Source organism: Trachypithecus francoisi, unplaced genomic scaffold, assembly GCF_009764315.1.
Source record: "Trachypithecus francoisi isolate TF-2019V2 unplaced genomic scaffold, Tfra_2.0 Lachesis_group1, whole genome shotgun sequence".
Lineage (NCBI taxonomy): Eukaryota > Metazoa > Chordata > Mammalia > Primates > Cercopithecidae > Trachypithecus > Trachypithecus francoisi.
Genome location: NW_022681454.1, coordinates 162,974,401 through 163,001,320, shown reverse-complemented (window position 1 = coordinate 163,001,320; position 26,920 = coordinate 162,974,401). Strand labels below are relative to the sequence as shown.

Sequence of the window (26,920 nt, the reverse complement as noted above, 5' to 3'; positions counted from 1 at the left end):
TGTAAACAAACCTACCACACTGCTAGTCCTATAAAAGTTTAGGACATACAATTATGTACAGTACCTAATGCTTGACAACAATAATAAATGACTGCATGCCTGGTTTATGTATTTTTAATGCTTTACTTTTTATCATTATTTTGGAGTGTTCTACTTATTAAAAGAAAGTGAACTGTAAAACAGCCTCAGGCAGGTCCTTCAGGAGGTATTTCAGTGCATACCTTCAGGAGGTATTTCAGTGTATAGTGTATAGTTGTCACAGGAGATGACAGCTCCATTCATGTTATTGCCCTTGAAGACTTTCTAGATTAGAGGTGGAAGACAGTGATATTGATGATCCTGACCCTCTGTAGGCATAGGCTAATGTGTGTGCTTGTGTCTTCAAGTTTTTAAAGTGAAAAGATTACAGTATGCTAAGGTTAATTTATTGAACACAGAAAATTTTTAAATACATTTAGTGTAGTCTATGTATACAATGTTTATAAAGTCCACAGTAGTCTACACTAATGTCCAGGCCTTCACATTTGACTCACCACTCACTCACTGACTTACCCAGGGCAACTTCCACAAGCTCCATTCATGGTAAGTACCTATACAGGTGCACCATTTTTAATCTTTCATATGGTATTTTGACTATACCTTAGTGTTTAGATAGACAGATATTTACCATTGTATTACAATCTTCTATAATACTGAGTGTAGTAACATGCTATACAGGTTTGTAGCCTAGGAACAATAGGCTGTACCACATATCCTAGATATGTAGTAGGCTAATATCATCTAGGTTTGTGTAATTACACTCTGTGATGTTCACACAATGACAAAGTTGCCTAACAACACTTTTCTCGGAGTGTATCTTTGTTAAGCAAAGCATGACTGTACTTCTATTCCCGTCCTGCCTGTTGTCCTTCGTGGTATTGTTGTCAGGTATTTTTCTACCACATGTTATAAATTCCACAATACATTTTTATTATTTTTGCTTAAGCATTCATTTATCTTTTCCAGAAATCAGAAATTGAGAAAGTCTTTTATATTTACATATTTACTATTTCTGACATTTTTTGTTCTTTTGTGCAGAATTCAAGTTTCTATCTGGTATTATTTTTCTTCCACTTTAAGAACTTCCATTAACACTTCTTACACAGCCCTGTTGATGATGTTTTTTTCAGATTTTGTTTGTGTGAAAGTGTTTTTATTTCACCTTCATTTTGAGTGGATATTTCACTAAATATAGAATTATATTGTCTTCTGGGTTGCATTGTTTCTAAGAAATATGTGAGCTTTCTTATCTTCGTGTATATAGTGTATCTTTTTCTCTGGCTTCTTTTACAGTTTTCTTTTTATCACTGGTTTCTAGCATTTTGATTATTAAATGCTTTGGTAAGGTTTTGGGGGAGTAAGGTTTTTGGAGTAAGGTTTTATAGGACTAGCAGTGTGGTAGGTTTGTTTACGTCAGCATCACCACAAACATGAATAATGCATTACACTGTGACACTATGATGCCATTAGGTGGTGAGAGGAATTTTTCAGCTCTATTATAATCTTATGAGACCATTGCTGTATATGGGGTCTGTAATGTGTGTGTGTTTATCCTGCTTTGGGGTTCATTGATCTTCTTGGACCCTTGGGTTTATACTTTTAATCAAATTTGGAAAAATTTTGGCTATTATTTCAATTAAATATTTTTTTCTCTTTCTCCCTACTCCCTTTTCTGTGACTCCAGTTACGTATATGTTAGACTGATACCATTCCACAGGTCACTAAGATTATGTTCATTTTGTTTTCAGTCTTTTTTTCTCTCTGTACTTCATTGCGAATGAATTCTATTAGTATGTATTCACGTTTACTTATCTTTTTTCTGCAATAATATACTATTAATCCCACTCAGTGAAACTTTTATTTTGATATTGTATGTTTTATCTTTAGAAGTTGTTTTTTGTATCTTCCATTTCTCTCATTATGTTCATGTTTATCCTTTAATACTCCATTAAAATAGCTGGCTTAGCATCCTTATCTGCGAGTTCCATCATCTGTGTATCTTTTTCTGTTGACTTACTTTTCTACTGGTGATGGGTCATATTGTCCTACTACTGGGTATGTTTTGTAATTCTTTATTTGAAGGTGGACCTTGTGAATATTATATTCCTAGGTCTCTGATTTTTTTGTTACTACTGTCTTCCTGTAAAGAGTGTTGGGTTTAAGAGAGTCAAGTTACTTGTGGATATATTTTATACTTTTAAACTTTGTTTTTAAGCTTTGCTAGGACAAGTGTAAAGTTGTCTTCATTCTAGAGCTAGTTCAGCGTATTTCCAAGGCATGACCCTCTAGGGCCTCCACTGTACATCACAGGTGGTCTGGAGGAAACACTTCTCTCCCAGTCAGTTTGATCATCTCCTACCTGGAAGCGCTCTGAGCATTGTTCAGTCTACAACTCCCCAGTTGTTTTGGCCTAGCTTTGTGAAGTTTCATTCTATACATATTCGTGGCCTGTGCTCATCAAAGACTCAAGAAAACTACCTTGCAAAGTTTTGAAGTTTTTTTTATTTTTCAAATAAAGCTCTCTTTTCTAGTCCCAGAGTCCAGATATTTTCTCCAGGCAGAAAGCCAGTTTAGTGGTAGGGTTTAGTTCATTCATTTCCCTTCTCACAGGGATGACAGTCTTGTGCTGCTTATTGTTTAATATCTAAACACAATGTCATGTATTTTGTCCAGTTTTCTAGTTGTTTCCTGTGGGAGGTTAACTCTGGCCATTATTACTCTCTCATGGCCAGAGCTGGAAGTCTCCAGAAGATAAGTGCGATATTTCTTCTTTTTTTTTTTTTTTTTTTTACGGAGTCTCACTCTGTGGCCCGGGCTGGAGTGCAGTGGCCGGATCTCAGCTCACTGCAAGCTCCGCCTCCCGGGTTCACGCCATTCTCCTGCCTCAGCCTCCCGAGTAGCTGGGACTACAGGCGCCCGCCACCTCGCCGGGCTAGTTTTTTGTATTTTTTAGTAGAGACAGGGTTTCACTGTGTTTGCCAGGATGGTCTCGATCTCCTGACCTCGTGATCTGCCCGTCTCGGCCTCCCAAAGTGCTGGGATTACAGGCTTGAGCCACCGCGCCCGGCAAATGTGATATTTCAAGGCTATATCCTGGACCTTCTTTATTTGCATTTGCTTCCCAAGTAATCTGACCCCAAGGCTTTAAATATAATTTATATGCTGATGATACTCAACTTCATTACTCTAGCTCTTTCCTACAGATTATTCATCTATGTCATCAATCTATTAGTCATATCAACCAATTATTTCCTAACTTCTCTTCCTCATTCTGTGGCTACCTGTGTGAAATCCATTGTCTAAATAGAAACCAGAAGTCTTTTTTAATATTATAAATTATGTCAAATCACAGCCATGCTTAAGATTTCAGTGGCTTTCTGCTGCTTAAATAACATTCAGACTCTTTACCGTGGTCTACAAGGTTTCATGTGGCATTGACTGCCTCTCTGTCTGACCTCAAAACATTTTTCTCTAGCTCATTCTAACATTTTTCCCTTGATACACCACGCCCTTTCCTGCAGTAGAGTTTGCACTTGCTGTTACCCTGGCCTGAAATGAGCTTCTCTTTGTTCTTTTCAACTGTGACTCATTATAGTCTTTCAAGTGGAGCCTTGGCTTCGTTTCCACTTCTAGTAATTGCCATCCCAAGTAATGTCAGACATCATCATTTTGGCCATCAGGTTGGAAAATTACAGTTATAGGACATGCTACTGTAGCACATACAGGAAACTCTAATATGGTAGTTGTTAGCTTTTCAGCCTCACTTATTACACTGATTTTATTTGAAGTGCATTTGTGAATGCACTTCATCTTTTTTTAATGTTAGAGACAGGGTCTTGCTCTGTCTTCCAGAATGGAGTGCAGGGGTGCAATCACAGCTCACTGCAGCCTCAACCTCCTGGGCTCAAGCAATCCTCCCACCTCAGCCTCCTAAATAGCTGGTGAATGCTTCACCATGCCTGGCTAATTTTTAAATTTTTTGTAGAGACGGTCTCGCTAAGTTGCCCAGACTGGTCTAGAACTCCTGGGCTCAAACAATCCTCCCACCTTGATCTCTCAAAAGTGCTGGAATTACAGACGTGAACCACCATGCCCAGCCAAATATGCTTAACCTTAGTCTTTGAGTATCTGATAACATCTAGACATTTATGTATGTGTGATACCTAATGTGAGGATTGTTAACCAGTACACCAAAGATCTGTCTTAAATAAGATGTACATTAATATATCTTCATGCTCTCAGTTTACTTTGGTGAGTAGTATAAGAAATTTTCTAGGAAACTTTTGTATTTACCTTGAGGATGTTGTTGTAAATCTTATCTACCACACAGTTTGAGAAGGAACAAAGAAGTGAAAACACTTATAATGCATTATGATAATTCCTGTAATGGAGAGATGAATGTGGGATAGTGCGACTACTGAAGAGGAAATGATTAAGTCTGTCCTAGAACAAAGAAAGATTTCTGAAAAAGTTTGCATGGTGGATGGGACATGCAGAACATTTAAAGCAAAATAAACTATCTTTAACATGAGATAGCACAGTGTGTTCGAGGCATTACAGCTAGTTCTTAGTAACTCAGATGTGAAGGAGGTAAGATTCCGGTCATTCTTATCCTTAAGCAGATGTCCTTAGTTTTCAAATTTGTGGGATCCTTTCCCCGGTTTCTAGAAAATGTCTCTTTTTTTTCTGAATAAAGGAATGCAATGTCTTAAAGAGATAAAAGTGGAGCTGTTCTTGTGGCCCAAGTCCTCCCTTGTCCTCTTGCCCCTACCCTGCCCTACACCTCACAAGCAGTTCCTTAGCCACATCTTTAGAGACCTAGAATTCTGGGAATATGCTCTGGATCATGATACTAAGGCATTCTTCTAATGTACTTTAAATGGCTCTTTTTGCAGAAACTAAGATGTAATGACAGTAAACTGAATTACATGTTTAAGCAACCATACAGATAGTAGTTAGTGGCTTAGTTGATCACTATAAGACTGGCAATCAGAGTAATGCTTTGATTGCCACCATTCATCAGCAGGGCTATAAGTGTTGACCTGGAATAAGCACGGTTATTCTAGAAGACTGCCCTTCCTTTTATGCTACATATTTGTTTATACCCTGCTTCAGACCGGAAGAATTGATCACATCCAAATATACAGGTTGTGCTAGAGAATATGCATTATAAATCAGCAAGCCACTAGCGACTATTATGCACAGTTATTAATATTGAATATGAGATTTGTTTGATAGTCAAAATGAAAAGAGAATTATAAACTATGCCATATTCCCCAGAGGAGAGAAATATATAAATTATTTAGGGGAATAAATGCTTTCCTTGCTTCTTCCCTCTGTAAGAGATTTCTCTACTGGAGTTTTCTATAACAGCCAATAAATTCTGTAACCTGTGATAACTTCAATACTATTTCTACTGTAAATACAGTAAATGATTTTATATGGTAGTTACAAAGTGACTTGCTAAAATGAGATATAACACTTGGAGATCACTGAAGGTTAGTTTGTGAAAGGTCAAAATTAAACAGTCTAAAATTGTTGTTTTCTCATGATTTTGTTTATGTAAGGACAGATTCTAGATTACCAAATGAATTAGCCGCTTGTCTTTGAAAGAGTCACATTTTGCAATAAAGCTTTTAATAGATTATTCAGTGGATGGCATTGCAAAGGCATGCCATGCAGTACTCTGTGTTGTTGGCTGATAACTTAGAAATCCAATGAGGCAGCGATACGATTGATAACCTATAATGGAAAATGACTATAACTTAGACTGTAGTTAGGTGGCCAGCTGTTTTTGTTAACGTAGGTTACAGAGCAATTTTTAGTCAAAACTAGAACTTCTTTATGAAAACCTTTTTGTTCATTCACCATTTTGTTCATTCACCATTGATTAATGATCAGTTTGTTTTGAACCATAGAGCCTTAACGCTAGAATTTTAACATGGGTACCATGAAGAATGTTTGTCTAAAGTAGATTCTTATACCTCGCATCTAAAGGTATTTGTTTTAATACATCTGGAGCAGAGGTCAGGAATATGCATTTTTGGCACACACTGTAAGTAATTCTGCTACTGGTGGTCCACATTCCCCACTCAAGAAATACTGCCACAGATTACAGTTGACCTAATGCAGCCTGGAAAGTGTTTAAATTATGTTATATGTCAACCCTCTTTGACTGCTAAAAATATTAATAATGCCTCAAAGGAATGTCTAATTTTGAGTGCTACACCTTTCCAATGAACTACAATTATGAACACCTTATCAAATACATTCATAAATATTAAACAAGTTAATTTTCTATATAGGGTTATTGGATAACAACCAATAAAATTTTGGAAAGAGGCTACTAATATGATGTTTACTTCTTGGTGGTAATAAAAAAGTACCAAATTTAAGACCATATTATCAGAGTAATACAGATTATACTGACCTTTCTGTTGTTACTAGTAGGATGTATGACTGTAACTCATTAAAATTTAAGCAAAATAGTAGAAATCAGAAAACAGCCTTGCATTGTCCATAATTATTAATATTTTTTATCTTGGGAAATAACTATGAACTACTTTGATTTTGCAAAGGTATCTAATAAAAGTATACTAATTATTAGTGTAATAGTAGCTGGCTAATAGTGTGTGCTATATACTGTTCTAGCTGCTTGATATATAATTACTTCTCACAAGGACCCTATGTGACAAAGACTTTTTTTGAGACTGAATCTCACTCTGTCACCCAGGCTGGAGTGCAGTGGCACAATCTTGGCTCACTGCAACCTCCGCCGTCTGGGTTCAGGCGATTCTCCTGCCTTAGCCTCCCAAGTAGCTGGGATTGCAGGTGCCTGCCACCATGCCCAGCTAATTTTTGTATTTTTAGTAGAGATGGAGTTCCACCATGTAGGCCAGGCTTGTCTTGAACTCCTGACCTCAAGCAGTCTGCCCACCTCAGCTTCCCAAAGTTCTAGGATTACAGGCGTGAGCCATCGTGCCTGGCCATTAATACTGTGGTCTCCATTTTACAGGTGAGGAAATTACAGTTCAGAGAGGTAAAGTACATAGTGTGTCAGTGTAGATTTTGAAGGACATATTAGTGACATGAAGTGACTGATCTAGTTTCTTACACAAAGACTGATTAAAGGTCATTTAAAATTGTACTTTCTGTTTATCACTAATTTATTCATAAAATAACTGTTGCCTGTGGTGAAGTACTTGCTGCTTTGCCATCTTATATGAAAACTTGCCTGGAAAACCTTGGAATTTGTTGTAGAGGAATGTGGCATAAAATTTAGGTGTATTTGGGAGGCCAAGGCGAGAGGATCCCTTGAACCCAGGAGTTTGAGAGCAGCCTGAGCAACATAGTGAGCCCCATCTCTACAAAAAAATTTTAAAATTAACCAAGCATGATATCACACACCCACCTCTAGTCTCAGCTGCTTGGGAGGCTGAGGTGGGAGGATGGCTTGAGCCCAGGAAGTCAAGGCTGCAGTAAGTGTTCATGCCATCACGCCTCAGCCTGGATGACAGAGTGTGACCCTGTCTCAAAAAAAACTTAGCTGTAATATTTAAATATTAATAACTGTAGTTTGAAGGAGTAAAGAGTTACTTTAAAAAAAAAGTGGCATAAACTAAATTAACACCACACATCTGTGGTGTTAAGTGAACAGAATGGTAGAATTTATAGCCCACGAATCAGAACAGACTGAAAAGTTTGGGTCCGTATATTCAGTGAACTCCATCAAAGAGACATTCAATCTCAGTCTCCTTCCCTCTCTCTCCTTTCCTCCCTCTCTCCCTCTCTTTCTCCCTCTCTCTTCCTCCCTCCCTCCCCCAGCTACCCCCGTCAGTCTTATTCCAGCAGAGACCTATGGCTCATGAAACATAGATAAGCCTTTCTCCTTTCTGTTGTCAGAACTGTTCTCTGGTCTTGTGGTGATAACTTTTCTAAGTTCAGAATTCCCAGAGTCAGGATACTTTTCTTCCCTAAAAGTATCATAAGGCAAGGACTAGGTCTGTTTTCAATCACCATTATATCCTCAGCATCTACTACACGGTTAATGCCCAATAAATTCTATCTGTGGATAGAATGTATTCATCAGTTAGGGACTTTTTACATATGATTGCGTTGTACCTTACCAAATCTACCTTTGTTTTGAGAAAGGAATAGGCCAAAGAAGTCCAACAGTAGAAGATAATGGTGAAGCATTGTTTAAAGTTCATTCTCCACCATAAACCTTTCCTTTTCTTGGTCCTGTTAGGGAGAATTCATCAGTGATGGGTTTTGATTAAAAGCCTTTTACAAGGAGGCTTTTAAAAGTAGAAATCAGTCGGCCAGGCATGGTGGCTCAAGCCTGTAATCCCAGCACTTGGGAGGCCGAGGTGGGCAGATCACGAGGTCAGGAGCTCAAGACCATCCTGGCTAACATGATGAAACCCCGTCTCTACTAAAAATACAAAAAAATTAGCCGGGCATGGTGGTACATGCCTGTAGTCCCAGCTACTCGGGAGGCTGAGGCAGGAGAATGGTGTGAACCCAGGAGGCGGAGCTTGCAGTGAGCCGAGATTAGGCCGCTACACTCCAGCCTGGGCGACAGAGCAAGACTCCATCTCAAAAAAGAAAAAAAAGTAGAAATCGGTCTATGGAAACACTGTTCCACCTTCAGAAGGAACAAAGGTAGAACAGGTGATAAGCAGTTTAAAGCCAGTGATACAGTGTTGTATTCTTCTCTAAAGAACAACAGTTTCTTTAAAAGTGCCAACTGATGAAGTCTGTTTGGTTGTCCTCACAAGTGGATACAGGATGAATTTGTGGAGTTCCCACCCCTCTGCTTCTCACTCTGAGTCAAGCTATTGTAAGGCAGATTCATTTAGTCAATAAATATTTATTAAATATCCACTATGTGCCAGGTACCACTCTAAATTCTAGAGTTACAGTAGTGAGGAAAACAGACAAAAATCCTCTGCTTATGGAACCATTCTAATTGGAGAATATAAATGATAAAATACATGATCATAAATAATTGGAAAAATTGAAGCAAGGCTGGTGGAGAAAGTTTGTGTACATGAGCTCCATTTCTCCTCTACCTTATCTGGAGCCTGCTAGTCAGGTATGAAGGTATTCTTCAGATGTTACTCCTGGCTGGGATACATGCCTTCATAATTCAGTTGAATGGTCTGTAGGCCAACATAGATTTGTAAAGATTGAAATCAAAACTTTGCATTTGTTATGATTTTATAAAGGGAAATTATCAGTATATTTTTTCCAATCGAATTTTTAAAAATAGTAATATTTTCAAGATTTGATTAATTTATAATTCTATGAAATCTGAAGTAGATTGAGATAAGAAAATTACCTGCTAACTCCGCTTCATTTGCAGCCAGTTAAAATGACATAAAAGTCAGTCATGGCAGTGCGCAATGGCTCACATCTCTAATCCCAGCACTGTGGGAGGCTGAGGCAGCTGGATCACCTGAGGTCAGGAGTTTGAGACCAGCCTGGCCAACATGGTGAAACCCCATCTCTACTAAAAATACAAAATTAGCCAGGTGTGGCGGCACACGCCTGTAATCCCAGCTACTTGGGAGGCTGAGGCAGGAGAGTCACTTGAACCCAGGAGGCAGAGGCTGCAGTGAGCCAAGATTGCACCATTGCGCTCCAGCCTGGGCAACAAGAGCAAGACACTGTCTCAAAAAAATAAAAATAAAAAAATAAAAAAGTCAGTCATGACCACCGAGGTATTAAAAAAACAAACAAAACCAAGAAAAAAAAAAAAGAGTCAGATAAAGATCATAATATCAGTTTTATTTTTGATAAAACTCTGCTGGAAAATGTGGCTTAGATTTGGCCTAAAATCATGCCTCTCAATATTTTCCTCCAATGACTAGTCCTTGGAATCTGAAGAACAAACTTCCTTAACCCACAATAAGAGCTTTATATCCATCAAGCTCCAGTAGCAGGAAGACTGAGAGTGAGACCCATCTTGTCCCTAGAAAGCTGGCATAGGCCTGAGCTATTTGTGCTCACCACAAGGCAACAGAAGGGAAACAGGATACGCATGCACTTTGTGGCAGGCAAATCTGAGAAAGAACAGGAAGGACACACACTTTATTGTCAGTGCCCTCTTGCAAATTTGCCTTCAGTCAGCTCGTGTTTCTTCACTTTAGGTGATAGTGAATAAGGGATGGAGAGAGACCAGATGTGTTTTGTGGATAGGGAGTGGGATGAAAAACTGATCTCCTTTATGAAAACTTGAGAATTTCTTGTTAAAGCAAATGCAAAGTGGCAAAAAATGATTAACGTATAATTCACATAAATAGCACATGTACCTTAGATGTCTTTGATTTGTTAAAGTATTCCATTCTTAGATAATGTCCATAGTTTTTGCCTTTGGGAAGTGTTCCTAATTTTTAAATTAATGTTTTAAATCCATTTCAAGCCTGATTTATGGGTTGAAGTAAGCAGATATTCACAGAGGTTTATTCTTAGGGAGCAGCAGCAGCATTTAATTGCAGTAAACAGGCTAAACTGATGTGCCCATCATAAGCCATTTGGTAGTGTAACTAGAATACCACTACTTCCTAATTTCATATGAAAACTACTGAAGCTCAAAGAGTGAATTAGAATAATTTTGAGTAGAATTTTTTTTTTTTTTTTTGAGACGGAGTCTCGCTCTGTCGCCCAGGCTGGAGTGCAGTGATGCAATCTCAACACACTGCAAGCTCCGCCTCCCGGGTTCATGCCATTCTCCTGCCTCAGCCTCCAGAGTAGCTGGGACTATAGGTGCCCCCCACCACACCCAGCTAATTTTTTCTATTTTTTAGTAGAGACGGGGTTTCACCCTGTTAGCCAGGATGGTCTCGATCTCCTGACCTCATGATCTTCCCACCTCAGCCTCCCAAAGTGCTGGGATTACAAGAAGTAGAATTTTTTAGTTGAAGTTCGGTTAATGCAAGTAATACTGAATTCATTCACTATGTTATATGGTTCTCTACATCTTTGAAAAAAATAGAACTAATCAACAATAAAAACTGAAGGAAACATTTTAAGGTTCCCTAAAATTTTGTACTCCTGTTTGAATTTTTAATGGTACCAAATGCTAGATGTGTAAATTATTATGTAGCAATCATGAAAAAAAAACAAACTATACATGAAGTAAGATCTCAGGCAGTGTGTTACATAGATGAGCAATTATTTTCAGAAAGAGTTATTTCTGTGGATGTTAAAACTATAGAGTATTGTTTAAACAACATAGAAATAGTAGAATCAGAATTATAGAACTGAAAGTGTTCTTTTATAAAATTCTCTTGTCCAAAGATGAATAAACTGCTTCAAACTTACTAGTCTAGTATCCAGAATCTACAAGGAACTCAAACAAACTAGAAAAAAAAATCCCATCAAAAAGTGAGCAAAGGGCGTGAATAGACATTTCTCAAAAGAATATAAACATCCAACAAACATGAAAAACTGCTCAACATCACTAATCATCAGGGAAATGCATATTAAAGCCACAATGAGATACCACTTACGCCTGCAAGAACAGCCATAATTTTTTTTTTTTTTTTTTTGCTTTTCTTTTCTTTAGTTTTTGAGATGAAGTCTCGCTCTGTCGCCCAGGCTGGAGTGCAGTGGTGTGATCTCGGCTCACTACAACCTCCGTCTCCTGGGTTTAAGCAGTTCTCCTGCCTCAGCCTCCCAAGTAGCTGGAATTACAGGCACACGCCACCACACCTGGCAGATTTTTGTATTTTTAGTAGAGACAGAGTTTCACCATGTTGGCCAGGCTAGTCTCAAACTCCTGACCTCAAGTGATCCACCTGCCTCAGGCTCCCAAAGTGCTGGGATTGCAGGTGTGAGCAAGCCACTGTGTCTGGCCAAGAATGGCCATAATTAAGAAGTCCAAAAGCAATAAGTGGCGGGGCACGGTGGCTCACACCTGTAATCCCAGCACTTTGGGAGACCGAGGCGTGTGAATCACGAGATCAGGAGATCGAGACCATCCGGGCTAAAACGGTGAAACCCCATCTCTACTAAAAATACAAAAAATTAGCTGGGTGTGGTGGCGGGCGCCTGTAGTCCCAGCTGCTCAGGAGACTGAGGCAGGAGAATGGCGTTAACATGGAAGGCAGACCTTGCAGTGAGCTGTGATCACGCCACTGCACTCCAGCCTGGGCGACAGAGTGAGACTCCGTCTCAAAAAAAAAAATAACAGTAAGTAAAACAATAGATGTTGGCTTGGATGTGATGAAAAGGGAACACTTTTACACTGCTAGTGGGAATGTAAATTAGTACAACCACTATAGAAAATAGTATGGAGGTTCCTTAAAGAACTAAAAGTAGAACTATCATTCAATCCAGCAATCCCACCACTGGGTGTCTCCCCAAAGGAAAAGAAGTCATTATATGAAAAAGACACACACACATGCATACGCCTGTTGATAACAGCACAATTTGCAATTGCAAATATATGGAAATGACTTAACTGCCCATCAACCAAAGAGTGGATAAAGAAAATGTGAAATATACGTACCTCGGAAGACTACTCAGCCATTAAAAGGAATGAAATAATGTCTTTTGCAGCAACTTGGATGGAGCTGGAGGCCATTATTCTAAGTGAAATAACTCAGAAATAAAAAACCAAATAGCATATGTTCTCATTTATAAGTGGGAACTAGTGAATAAGTGGGAATTATAAGTGGGAATAAGTGAAGACACAAAGGCATAAGAGTGATATAATGGACTTTGGGGACTCAAGGGGGGAAGGGTGAGAGGTAGGTGAGGGATAAAAGACTGCACATTGGGTACAGTGTACACTACTTGGGTGTTGCATGCACCAAAATCTCAGAAATCACTGCTAAAGAACTTACTCATGTAACCAAAAATCACCTATACCCCAAAAACTATTAAAATAAAAAAATCATTTGTATTGTTAAAAGATGAAAAGGAAAAATGAAAATAAATAAATAAATAAATCTACAGGGAAAAAAACCTCCAAAGCCAAGGGGGAGTAAGTGGGGGGACTTATTAGTCTACCAGGGAATACTGTGAACGTGAAGGGCTTATCCAGTTGATAGCTGTCAGATTAGTGGGTTGGTATAAACCTGTTCCGGCAGATAAGTTGTCAAGTTACATGACCACTTGAAATTTCTTTTGGTTAGCAAAAGGAGTAAACTAGAATTGAGATTATTTTATCAGGGCCAAAATGTATCTTAGCCTAAAAAATATTGCATTATTTTATGTAGTCCCCTCAAATTTAAGTATATAATGCTTATGTGCTATTTATTGGTACCTAAGGAAACCATTTCTGGTACATAGTGCTAGTTTATAATATACATGGTTCAAACCAATAAAATAATTAACAAGGAAAGTGTTATTCTGCAGACAGTGGGAAATTCAGCAAAAGAAATACTTTCGGTACCATCACTAAGTGATTTAATAAGCAGTGTACTTTTACCAACTTGTAGTTCCTAACAGTTTTTCCCTTGAATGTGAAAACATTTAAATTATGTTCAAATAATGGAAATCTTTTTCATTATTCTCAAAAACAGATTGTACCAATAAAATTGGCCAAGTATATAAATTTTCATTAATATGCTAAACATTGTGTTTTCCTCACAGGCTCCCATCTGGTGAAGAGTTCTTATCAGTGCCTTAGTAGTCATGTTTCAAACCTCACAGATTCCTTTAGGGTTAACCCAGCTGTGAGAGTTATGTATGTAGGTAGTTTCATAGCTCTGTCTATCTATCACATTCTAATTGTTGAAAGGTTGTTGGACAGAGGCTATTTCTATTATTCCTTGTCTTATACAGTACAGATTCACATTTTCAACACCTCAACTGTGCTTTTTTCTTTCCTCAACTCAGTTGGCTGAGTTTCTTCTTACTGTTCCTACAAATTATACTCAGCATTGACATCAAAGTGCTTGTCCTTCCAGCCTTCTGTTCTAGTGAGAAAGGTTTCACTCAGTCCCATGGTCAGGGAAGCACTGATAGGCTTCTCTCTGCACTGATTTGAGGCCCCTGATTTCACCAGTATGTGGCTAATCAGCAGTTCCTACAATTGAGTGATAACAAGGGGCCATGGATTATGTGTGGTGGCACTTAGCCAAACTTCAGACTAACATGCTGCAGCATTTGGGCAAGACTGTGGGGCAAATTGACCACAGGAAGATGAGAGGAACATTTAGCAGAAACACCATGAAAGAGGAACAAATGGGTCATGAGTGAGAAGGAGAAAACAGGTAGTTTCTAGCACTGCTTGATTCCTGACAGATAATCCAAGTCCATTCCATGTGTATACCTAAATAAACACCTCTCCCACTTTTCAAAGGTGGTATCAGGGAATTCCTGTGCTAGAACCCAAACATAACTCACAAGTTTAGTTTCCTGTGAAAAAAGACTGAGCTGAAATTCAAGATAATTAGGTTCTAGCTTTATGCAAGTCACCTTTGAATCCTCTAGCTCTAAAAATATTTTATATATAGATATTTATATATATACCTATGTAACAAAATTGTGGTTAGTTCTAGTTTTCTCTCATTTTTATGTTTTAATTATCTTTCTCCTAATAAGAAATTTGCTGATTTTTATTTTAGATGTTAAGGACATGTTCACTTCCAGATCTCTCAAAGCTGTTCAGAACCCTTATGGATGTTCCCACCGTAGGAGATGTTCGTCAAGACAATCTTGAAATAGATGAAATTGAAGATGAAAACATTAAAGAAGGACCTTCTGATTCTGAAGACATGTAAGTATAATGTCATTAGTAAACAGCATTAAAAGAGTTTCTGAATTTATATGTAAAAAAGAGGGAATAACTTAGCTCTTTTTTTAAATCGTTAACCTCTGCTTTTATGTCTTCTGTATATTATTTTTATCTATTTTAAGAGACAGAGTCTCACTCTGTCACCTAGCTGGAGTGCAGGCTGGACACAGTGGCTATAATGTCATTGGTAAACAGCATTAAAAGAGTTTCTGAATTTGTATGGAAAAAGGAGGAGATAACTTACCTAGCTCTTTTTTTCATCATTAACCTCTGCTTTTATGTCTTCTGTATATTTATCTGTTTTAAGAGACAGGGTCTCTATCACCTAGCTGGGGTGCAGGCTGGACACAGTGGCTCACGCCTACAATCCCACCAACCACATTGGGAGGCCAAGGCAGGAGGAATGCTTGAACCCAGTAGTTTGAGATCAGCCTGGGCAACACAGTGAGACACGATCTCTACAAAAAAATTTTTTTTTCTTTTGAGATGGACTCTTGCTCTGTCACCCAGGCTGGAGTGCAGTGGCTTGATCTTGGCTCACTGCAACCTCTGCCTCCCAAGTTCAAGTGATTCTCCTGCCTCAGCCTCCTGAGTAGCTGAGATTACTTGCCACCACACCTGGCTAATTTTTGTATTTTTGGTAGAGATGGGGTTTCACCATGTTGGTCAGGCTGGTCTCAAACTCCTGACCTCAAGCGATCTGCCCACCTCGGGGTCCCAAAGTGCTGGGAATACAAGCGTGAGCTACTACCACATCTAGCCAAAAAAATGTTTTTAAATAGCCAGGTTTGTTACCACACACCTTGTAGCCCCAGCTACTCAGGAGGCTGAGGTGGAAAAATCACTTGAGCCCAAGAGTTTGAGGCAGCAGTGAGCCGTGATCATGCCACTGCACTCCAGCCTGAGCAACAGAATGAGACCCTGTCTCAAAAATGAAAAATAAATAAGCTGGAGTGCACTGGCATGATGATAGCTCACTGCAGCCTCCAACTCCTGGGCTCAAGCAGTCTTCCCACCTCACCCTCCCAAATAGCTGGGATTACAGGTGTGAGCCACTGGGCCTGGCCAAGTTAATTTATTATTACAGAAAAATAAATTTATAAATTTAGTGTAGCCTAAGCACATACTGTGTTTATAAGTCTACAGTAGTGTATAGTAATGACCTAAGATAAGTACCCTATTAAGTTTACCATTTTTTATCTTTTATACAGTGTTTTCACTGTACCTTTTCTATGTTTAGATATATTTAGAATAGACAGATATCGTTGTGTTACCGTTGTTTCCAGTATTGAGTACAGTCATATGCTGTACAGGTTTGTAGCTTAGGAGTAACAGGCTGTACTATATAGCCTAGGTATGTAGTTAGCTATACTGAGTAGGTTTGTGTAAGTACATTTTATGATGTTAGCACAACAATGAAATTGGCTGTAACAATGCATTTCTCAGAATGCTCCCTGTTGTTAAGCAATTCATGACTGTGCTCTACAGTTTCCCAGGAGAATGACCAGAAAGCTCCACATCCACCTCCTGCCATGTATAATTTCAAAGCCATGGCAATGGGGAGTTACGAGGTTGACTAGTTTTGTTCGTGTGTGTGTACACATGTCTGAGTACACACGTGGTCTGCATGTAATTGGGTTGTTTTCACAAAATTGCTTTCTTTGTGATTCGTGGGGAATCCTGAATCTAGGAGGGAAATTTAACAAGCAATACCTCTGAGAGCTGTGAGGAGTGATGGCCCCTTAGATAAGAACCTTCCTTTACCTTGTTCAGTGTTGGTCAGCCCTCTCAACCCCCTCAGACAAATGTTACACACTTTTTGGGGTAATAAAACCAGAGTTTCCTAAAATAAGGCGAGAAGGTACAGTGTGTTCAAATCACCAGGAGAAAAAGTTATAAAATATTAGAATTTTTTATAATTTATTTTGTAATTTTTTTGAACTTGTTTCTGTTTTTCACTTTTACCTTTGGAAAGAACTTGTATTTTGATCTGATTGAAAGTATTATATCACTCTCATAATGTTTTCTTCCGTAATGAGTTACATAGATCGATGCCGCTGGCACATTTTATTTTCTGGTTTTTGGTTCTTTTTTAAGCCTTGCCCTTGCAAACTTCTTAAGTTTCTACTGAAACTTTATTTTTAAAAGATTGCCTTTTTCATTTTTCTTAGAGTTCTGTAGGTTTTACTAATGACCTTACAATCTAGAAGAAAAGTTACCTTTTTACTTTTATTTCTTCTACTTGACTGTGGTCGTTGAACACTGAAATATTGTGTTTTTATTAATCCTATTGGAGAACATAACAACATTTAGGATTTTTATTGTTGACAAACTGCTAAGTAAAATTTTTTAAAATTTTTTTTCCCAAAATTTTATGAAATCATTTATTTTTATCTGAATGAACCGCAGCTTATTTGTGGCTTATGTTCTTTTATTTTTTTCTTTCTTCTAAGCTGCTAAGTTTGTGTTATGCATGTGTTCTTTTAATGAACAATTGATGACAGAATATTATCTTAAAACTTAAGTTAGAAGCCTTTAGTATTAATTGAAAAATCTGAAAACCAAGTTGTTTTTAAAGTATGTTACTTCATATTGTTATAGGGATATTTCACTTGATGTTTGTCTTTGGAAAATTATTATTTTTTTTTTTTGGTCTAAAATTTAGTCAGGGTTTTATAAGAAAGCCAACTAATAACTGAATTCAAGACCAGATTTTTTTTAAGTACCTTAAAGTTTTTTGGTGCTCATTTAGTAAAAGATCTTAATCTTCTCATACTTTCTTACAGTGGCAAGCTTAGCTGCCTCAATTGAATACCATCTGCAGAGGGCACTATTTCCTCTAGGCTAGCCACTAGATGATTTTATGAACAGGTCAATATTTACTCGTTGTAGTAATGGTACATAGCAGGTGTGCATGCTCCGTTGATTTTTTTTTTATAATAAAATTTTTTTGGGAGATAGGGTCTTACTCTGTTGCCCTGGCTATAGTACAGTGCTACAGTCATACCTCACAGCAGCCTTGGACTCCTGGGCTCAAGCAGTCCTCCTGCCTCAGACTCCTAGTAGCTAGGAACACAGGCTCATGCCACCATGCCTAGCCAAGTTTTTTGCAATATTTTTCTAGAGAGGTCTCGCTATGTTGCCCAGGCTGGTCTCAAACTCCTGGCCTCAAGCAGTCCTCTTGCCTCAGCCTCCCAAAGGGCTAGGATTACAGGCGTGAGCCACTGCACCCAGCCTAAATTAGTCTTGTAATTGTATGTTAAGTTAAATGCTACTAGTGGGATGAGTCAAGAGATTAGACACTATTTTCTCATTCTAATTAGATGCCTAGATTTTCTATAGCTCCTACAAGTCAAATTATAGGAGTTTGTATATATAAGTACAAAATGAAGATATTTCTACATAAAAAGATTATTTACTCTTTCTGTTAATGGAAATTATACTGACAGTCTTGCACAATAGTGTTTATATTTTAGTTCTTCAGTAAATATTTGATTTGAGTCTAAACTCTTAGAAAGGCCTTAATTAGCCCTTGTGTCCTATTAAGCATTGCATTCCTGATAGATGAAATCCTCGGCTTAGGTTCACAATCTCTTTCAGAAGTCTTCAGAGATCTAAAACATCAATTAACTCCTTTAGTCTACAAACTTTTCCATTTACATTCCATGTTAGGAGAAAGAAGCAAATCATAAAAGGAAAAAAAATTTTCTGAGTATGTTCCTCGGATGTTACAGAAGTGGTCAAAGGACTAGATTTCAGTGCTCTGTCATTTACTGACTATGTGGCCTTGACCAAGTCATTTAAACACTTTGCTTCATAGTTTTCATGTCTCTAAAGTGATTTTTTATGGATAAAATTTGAGTAATAGGATAAAACTGTTTAAAAAACGAAAGTTCTATATAAATGTAAGGTATTATTTATGTGAGTTATTTCATTCCAGCATCTATAATCCCATGAAAACAGAATTAATATTCTGACCAATACTTTAGAAACAAGATTCTCCAGTGAAGAATTATGATGGTTGGTATAGGCTAGTTACACAGAAAATCTATTTATTATGTATTTTAGAACATTTTTAAGAATAAACATCTAAAGATAAGATTTCTGGTGACCATTTTATTCACTGGGTCATCCTGTTAACATGAATATATAATTTCCTAAGTATTTCTGTTTCTAAAAGTTCAAATGCCCAGTGGGCATTTATATGGAAAGCCTTTTGTATAGTGTCTAGCTGTTAGCCACATGGATATTTTGAAAATTACAGAATTCCATAAAAGAGAAAATAATTTACTATTATTTGTTTTAGAAAAATTTCTATAGTCTGGCCTCTTAAAATATCAAAACATTGTTTCAGAATTTAAGCAATGAGTAACATTAATAGTTATGTGATTCTCTTTGGCAAGTTGGGATCATTTTAAACAAATCATCGTCTGGCTTATGAATTCCAGAATAGGTGTTGTGTTCGTCATCAACTTACTGGTGAAAAACAATGTAGGTTTTTTTCAGATTTTTTGTTATCTATTAGGATTTTTTAAGTAGAAGTGCCTCCATATTGAGTAAAAGTAACATTTCAGCATGAGGTAGTTTTAGTTAACTTCGTAAATTTCAGTATGTTTGAAACTTTCAGTTAAATCTTTTAAATTTCAGTGTGTTTGAAGAAACTGACACAGATTTACAAGAGCTGCAGGCCTCGATGGAACAGTTACTTAGGGAACAACCTGGTGAAGAATACAGTGAAGAAGAAGAGTCAGTCTTAAAGAACAGTGATGTGGAGCCAACTGCAAATGGGACAGATGTGGCAGATGAAGATGACAATCCCAGCAGTGAAAGTGCCCTGAACGAAGAATGGCACTCAGGTGCATAATCAGAGTTTTGGACCTTTTTCTTTTTCAGTTTACAAATATTTCAAGTGGAATATAGTTTTCTAATCTCTGCTGTGGACCATTTCCAACTTTAAATACAACTGAAGCATGCCTCTGGGTCTCTTCCATTTTTCACTCTTTTTCTTTTCATACAAATATGTGATTTTCCATTTTTTTATTAAATTTTTTTCTTTCCTATTATGTCAATGCTTTTTTGAAGCATTTTTATTCTAATCTCCATTTCTTGACTGATTTTTCCAGTAATAAAGATAATAACGTTGTTTTCTTGTCATTCTATATTTTAGAAAGAATTTCTGCATATATTAATCAGCAGGGTTAACACTGAAAGCAGTTTTTAAAGTGCTAAAAACTCATTTCATAAATTTGGAAACTTGCTCTTTCATAACATTACCCCTAAGATGCATAGAAAATGTGTCTATTTCAGTAACTATATTGTGTTAATTTAGGAAGAAAAGCTAATGTGAAAAGACTAAGTAATGTTTTTTTTTCAAAGTATCTTGAGCATGTACATGACAAAACATATTGGCCATTTATACTTTCCAGGTGCTTTCCTGAAATGTAATGATGTATGTCTTAGGTTGTCTACCTTCTGCAGGCTTTTCCATGGTATGGCCCGCATTTGTTACCAACTTTTGAAAATAGTAGTTAGGGTTAGCTGCTTCAAAGCAAAACATGGAGTGTGCTTTTTCCACTTTTTTATTCATTTAAGTAACAGCTCTAGGAGTGTTTTGATTCCATCCTGATTTATTTTTTATATCTATAAAGGAAAAAGTAACATTCTTGTTAGGCAGATTTATACATAATTTTTACCAAATAAAGGACAAATATTAAAATGACAAAAACCGTTTATAATGAAAGTAGAAGTAGTCTACTTCAATGTATTATTCATTTGTCATAGAATTTTAGTCTGTTAGGGTAAGAGCTATTTTATTCAGTCTTTTGAATTTTATGTTTTAGATAACAGTGATGGGGAAACTGCTAGTGAATGTGAATACGATAGTGTCTTTAACCATTTAGAGGAACTGAGACTTCATCTGGAGCAGGAAATGGGCTTTGAAAAATTCTTTGAGGTTTATGAGAAAATAAAGGTAAGTGAAAAGTCAATTAAAACATTTAAAATGTGCTCTGTTTGAAGGTTAGAGAAATGTTAATGATCTTTATTGGTCATTAGATTTATTATAAATAAAAAGTGAAGTCTACAATTAGAGAAAGTTATTCAAATATTAATTTATATTTGGGAATTTGGTATAGGCTATTCATGAAGATGAAGATGAAAATATTGAAATTTGTTCAAAAATAGTTCAAAATATTTTGGGAGATGAACATCAGCATCTTTATGCCAAGATTCTTCATTTAGTCATGGCAGATGGAGCCTACCAAGAAGGTAAGATTTCCTCACATGTCTGTATAATTTTCAATAAATGTGAGAAAAACAAGATAATACATGTATATGACTCAGCTTACATCACATCCGTTTTGTGAAATCTACATGGGAACTATATTACTTTTAAGCAATAATAATATTAACTTTGTCATATACTTTTACTGATCTGTCATATACTTTTACTGACTTAAGTCCTTTAAGTCCATATTTTTAATTTAATTTATAAGTAACCTTTGAATGAGATTTTAAAAAATCTTACTAGATAGATTTTTGGACAGCTCTAGCAATTAGAATAATCCTAGCTGGGTGCAGTGGCTCATGCTTGTGATTCTAGCTACTTGGGAGGCTTAAGTGGGAGGATGGCTTGAGGCCAGGAGTTTGAGACCATCCTGGACAACATAATGATAGGTTTCATTAAATTTTAATTAGGTAGGCATGGTGGTGAGCACCTGTAGTCCCAGCTACTCAGGAGGCTGAGGAGGGAGGATTGCTTGAGCCCAGGACTTTGAAGCTGCAGTGAGCTGTGATTGTGCTACTGCACTTAGCCTTGGTGACAGAGCCAGACCCTGTCCCAAAAAAAAAAAGTAAGATTATAAATTAGAATAAGTCGTGGTTTTTTTTTTTTGTCTTTAGTCAGAGTCTTGTTGCCCAGGCTGGAGTGTGGTGGTGTGATCTCAGCTCACTGCAACTTCTGCTTCCTGGGTTCAAGTTATTCTCCTACCTCAGCCTCCTGAGTAGCTGGGCCTACAGGTGCCACCACGCCTGACTAATTTTTGTATTTTTGGTAGAGATGGGATCTCACCATGTTGGCCAGGCTGGCCTCGAACTCCTGACCTCAAATAATTCACCCTCCTTGGCCTACCAAAGTGCTGGCGTTATAGACATGAGCCACTGCACCTGGCAAAACTCTTTGACACAAAAAGCAATATGTAAAATTTTGAACAACAATTTATTTCTAGATTATTTGCCCAAACATTAATCTTATTACTTTAAAGGTTTAATTCATCGACTGAAATCAAGGGTTTTAAATGTTGATGCTTAATTTTAGCAATAAAAGTGTTTATAAAATTTATTTGTATTCCATACAAAATTTGTTTGCATATTCATACAAAAAAGTCTAAAATTGCATTTAAATATATATATATATATAAAGAGAGAATTAAGTTTTTAAAAAAATCTGGGGAAGTGAACATATTGGACAAATGAGCACAAGCAGTATAACATGAAGCCAGGAATGAGGAATATAAACTTCATGTTCAAAAGGTCTCCACATTTTCTGAAAACAGGAAACAAATTTGGTGCTGGTCTTTCTCACAAAGCAGAAAACCTAATTAATTACATGAGTCACAGTATTCATAAGACAACACATTTTAGTTGCTCAGAGGACAGCTATTTTTGGTATTGAAACCAAAGGAACAGTTTTCCCATGATCTTTAAAAGGAGGGCACTATCATACAGTGTTCCTCAAACTCGAATAACATATGGATCCCTTTAAGGGGCAAAAAAATATTTTTTTCAGGTGCAAGAATCCAAGGGTCTATAAACCCCAATAAAAAAAACCTCAAGTCTTAGTCATAGAAAATTTCTGTCAATTGTGAATTATTACTGTAAAACAGATGTTGTATTTTTCTAAATATTAAAAATTTTTATCAAAATGAAAATATAAAATGTAGACATTTTCTGGTACTTGTGGATTTCTTATTTTATTGGGATCTTGAACTTCATTTTACAAAACAATGCTATAATGGAATGAAAAGTATCCTCAGTAATTTTTACAATATTTAGATTTCATGAGACTATTTCTCATATGTCATGCTGTAAGTTAATGGCACGAAGCCAGAGGATGATTCCATTTCAGTAATTCTGTGGAGTGTATCAAACCAATTCTATTCATATTCAGACTGTTCCACCTCCAGGCGGTTCTCCTTAAGTATTGTTTCAATAGAGCTTTTCATAAGTAATCAGCAACAATGTGTTTGGGGTTCAGTTTTGCTGGACAAGTATCTGGAGAGCTTTTAGTTTGCTTTGCCCCTTAAGTGGAGAACTGTAACAATCAACTTATTCATGAGGTAGAATTGACATCCTCTTTTGACAACTGAGTGGCTTCAAAAGGATATACGCCTACACAGAAGACCATTTCCCCTGCAGAGGACCAAGAATCAGGCTAGGTTAATACACCACTCAAGAAGCAATATCAGATTTTCTCTAGTACACAAATGAAAAGGAAAAGAGAACCCCAAAGTTCTGTATCATAAAGCCTGACAGTAATTCCTTCAGCCTAGAAAAAAATGTAAAGCAATTAAAGGCAAATGCCTACCCTGGCAATCTTTTCTAAAACTCTTAGTACATACCATTACAGCAGGTATAGCTTTAAAAAAAGAATTTAATATAACCCATAAAATATTATAACTTACTACTATAGCTACTAAAGAAACTGGTTACAAAATAGATATTGAACTATGTGGATGACTTGCTGTTTTATATTGTTAATCATGAGAGTTAAATGAAATGACTGGATTTAGATTTCATATTCATCAATTCAGAATAACTGTTTTTGCAGTCCTTCATATTGGAAGTCATTAGAGCCCATATATAGCATATTCTCCTGTCTCACCCTCCCAAGTAGCTGGGATTACAGGCACACACCACCACACCCAGCTAATTTTTGTATTTTTAGTAGAGACAGGGTTTCACCATGTTGGCCAGGCTGGTCTCAAACTCCTGACCTCAGGTGATCTGTCTGCCTCAGTCTCCCAAAGTGCTGGGATTACAGGCATGAGCCACCACGCCTGGCCATTATAGATTCTTGAGGAGGAGACACATACCTTCTCTTCATACTCATTTTAGGTGGAATATTGGGCTGCATTTATGTAATGAAATTTTATACATCAGCTAAAATGAGTGAATTAAATTCCATCTATCAATATGGATAAGCCCCACAAACAAGATGAGTTGAATAAGTAGCATATTACACCATTTATGTAGTGTTTATAACCAATTTTATTTAGATGTGCGTGTGTATAATAAAAATAAAAGCAAAAACCCATGAGTGGGAAGAATACACATCAGTTTCACAGTACTGAAAATGCCCCTGGGTCAGAAGAGAAGGCAATAAGATTGAGAAAGGATACTCTCTATCTGTAATATGCTTTTACTTAAGTAATCCAAACCACTATGGCCAAAAGTTAGCTTTTGTTAATTCTACATATTATGGATATGTGTGTTCATTACTTTCCTGATTATTTCAAAAGTAAGTAAATATAGTACAGAGTGATCAGTGTTACCTTGGAGGCAATAAAATGTATGTAAGTTATAAAGCAAAGATCCAACTACAGTGATGGTGACAGGATAGGTCTTCCTGGGGGAGAGGACATCAAAGTTGGATTCTGAAAGATGAATGGGAATTTAACGCAAATAAGTACACATATGGGGAAGGATGCAAAGTGTAGTAGGGAACTATAAGCAATTCAGTGTTCCTACAGCATAAATTATAGGGGCAGCTGAGGAAGGTGGGGAATGAAATTTGGTAAGATGAGAAATATTTAAAAGGCCAGATAATGAAGGGCTTTGTAATCCACATTAAGGAGCGTGGATTCCATTTTGAGGCAGTAGGGAGCTAATGAATGTTTTAAGCAGTGCAGTGATTTGATATGCCCCTTGGATTTTAATGAAAGATCACTTTTGCTAGAATGTGGAAGATAGTGCTTGGATGTAAGATTAAGTTAACCAATCTGTTTAATTCACTTGATTGTAATCTTTAGAATTTAAAAAAATTGAAAATAACAAAAATGTCTATAAATAGTAATGGTTAATTATGTCATATCCATTAAACAGAATACTATGCAGACATTGAAGTCAACATAGAATATATCCATGATTTATTCTTCCCGCCCCCCCCTTATTTCAAACGTTTCCTCTCTTTTAGGTGCTAGCACAAAAATCCTAGATACTGTACTTTTTTTTTTTATTATTATTATACTTTAAGTTCTAGGGTACATGTGCATAACGTGCAGGTTTGTTACATATGTATACTTGTCCCATGTTGGTGTGCTGCACCCATCAACTCATCAGCACCCATCAATTCATCATTTATATCAGATATAACTCCCAATGCAATCCCTCCCCCCCACCATGATAGGCCCTGATGTGTGATGTTCCCCTTCCCGAGTCCAAGTGATGTCATTGTTCAGTTCCCACCTATAAGTGAGAACATGCGGTGTTTGGTTTTCTGTTCTTGTGATAGTTTGCTAAGACTGATGGTTTCCAGCTGCATCCATGTCCCTACAAAGGACGCAAACTCATCCTTTTTTATGGCTGCATAATATTCCATGGTGTATATTTGCCACATTTTCTTAATCCAGTCTGTCACAGATGGACATTTGGGTTGATGCCAAGCCTTTGCTATTGTGAATAGTGCGGCAATAAACATACGTGTGCATGTGTCTTTATAGCAGCATGACTTATAATCCTTTGGGTATATACCCAGTAGTGGGATGGCTGGGTCATATGGTACATCTAGTTCTAGATCCTTGAGGAATCGCCCATACTGTTTTCCATAATGGTTGAACTAGTTTACAATCCCACCAACAGTGTAAAAGTGTTCCTATTTCTCCACATCCTCTCCAGCACCTGTTGTTTCCTGACTTTTTAATGATTGCCATTCTAACTGGTGTGAGATGGTCTCATTGTGGTTTTGATTTGCATTTCTCTGATGGCGAGTGATGATGAGCATTTTTTCATGTGTCTGTTGGCTGTATGAATGTCTTCTTTTGAGAAATGTCTATTCATATCCTTTGCCCACTTTTTGATGGGTTTGTTTTTTTTCTTGTAATTTGTTTGAGTTCTTTGTAGGTTCTGGATATTAGCCCTTTGTCAGATGAGTAGATTGCAAAATTTTTCTCCCATTCTGTAGGTTGCCTGTTCACTCTGATGGTACTTTCTTTTGCTGTGCAGAAGCTCTTTAGTTAATGAGATCCCATTGTCAATTTGGGCTTTTGTTGCCGTTACTTTTAGTGTTTTAGACATGAAGTCCTTGCCCATGCCTATGTCCTGAATGGTACTACCTAGGTTTTCTTCTAGGGTTTTTATGGTATTAGGTCTAACATTTAAGTCTCTAATCCATCTTGAATTAATTTTCGTATAAGGAGTAAGGAAAGGATCCAGTTTCAGCTTTCTACTTATGGCTAGCCAATTTTCCCAGCACCATTTATTAAATAGGGAATCCTTTCCCCATTTCTTGTTTTTGTCAAGTTTGTCAAAGATTAGATGGCTGTAGATGTGTGGTATTATTTCTGAGGACTCTGTTCTGTTCCATTGGTCTATATCTCTGTTTTGGTACCAGTACCATGCTGTTTTGGTTACTGTAGCCTTGTAGTATAGTTTGAAGTCAGGTAGCGTGATGCCTCCAGCTTTGTTCTTTGGACTTAGGATTGTCTTGGCAATGCGGGCTCTTTTTTGGTTCCATATGAACTTTAAAGCATTTTTTTCCAATTCTGTGAAGAAAGTCATTGGTAGCTTGATGGGGATGGCATTAAATCTATAAATAACCTTGGGCAGTATGGCCATTTTCACGATATTGATTCTTCCTATCCATGAGCGTGGTATGTTCTTCCATTTGTTTGTGTCCTCTTTTATTTCACTGAGCAGTGGTTTATAGTTCTCCTTGAAGACGTCCTTGACATCCCTTGTAAGTTGGATTCCTAGGTATTTGATTCTCTTTGAAGCAATTGTGAATGGAAGTTCATTCCTGATTTGGCTCTCTGTTTGTCTGTTACTGGTGTATAAGAATGCTTGTGATTTTTGCACATTAATTTTGTATCCTGAGACTTTGCTGAAGTTGCTTATCAGCTTAAGGAGACTTTG

At 37.1% G+C, this 26,920-nt stretch overlaps 1 protein-coding gene across 14 annotated transcripts in view; it reads left to right on the top strand.

Annotated features, from left to right (window-relative positions):
• Positions 1–26,920, top strand: part of NEK1 (NIMA related kinase 1) — a 204,086-nt gene that overhangs the window by 171,177 nt on the left and 5,989 nt on the right. For all 14 annotated transcript variants that reach the window (XM_033215660.1, XM_033215672.1, XM_033215659.1 and 11 more), the window contains 4 exons: positions 14,622–14,773; positions 19,439–19,647; positions 20,632–20,762; positions 20,926–21,058. In XM_033215660.1, the coding sequence (XP_033071551.1) occupies positions 14,622–14,773; positions 19,439–19,647; positions 20,632–20,762; positions 20,926–21,058 (625 nt within the window). The remainder of the gene's footprint in view (positions 1–14,621; positions 14,774–19,438; positions 19,648–20,631; positions 20,763–20,925; positions 21,059–26,920) is intronic.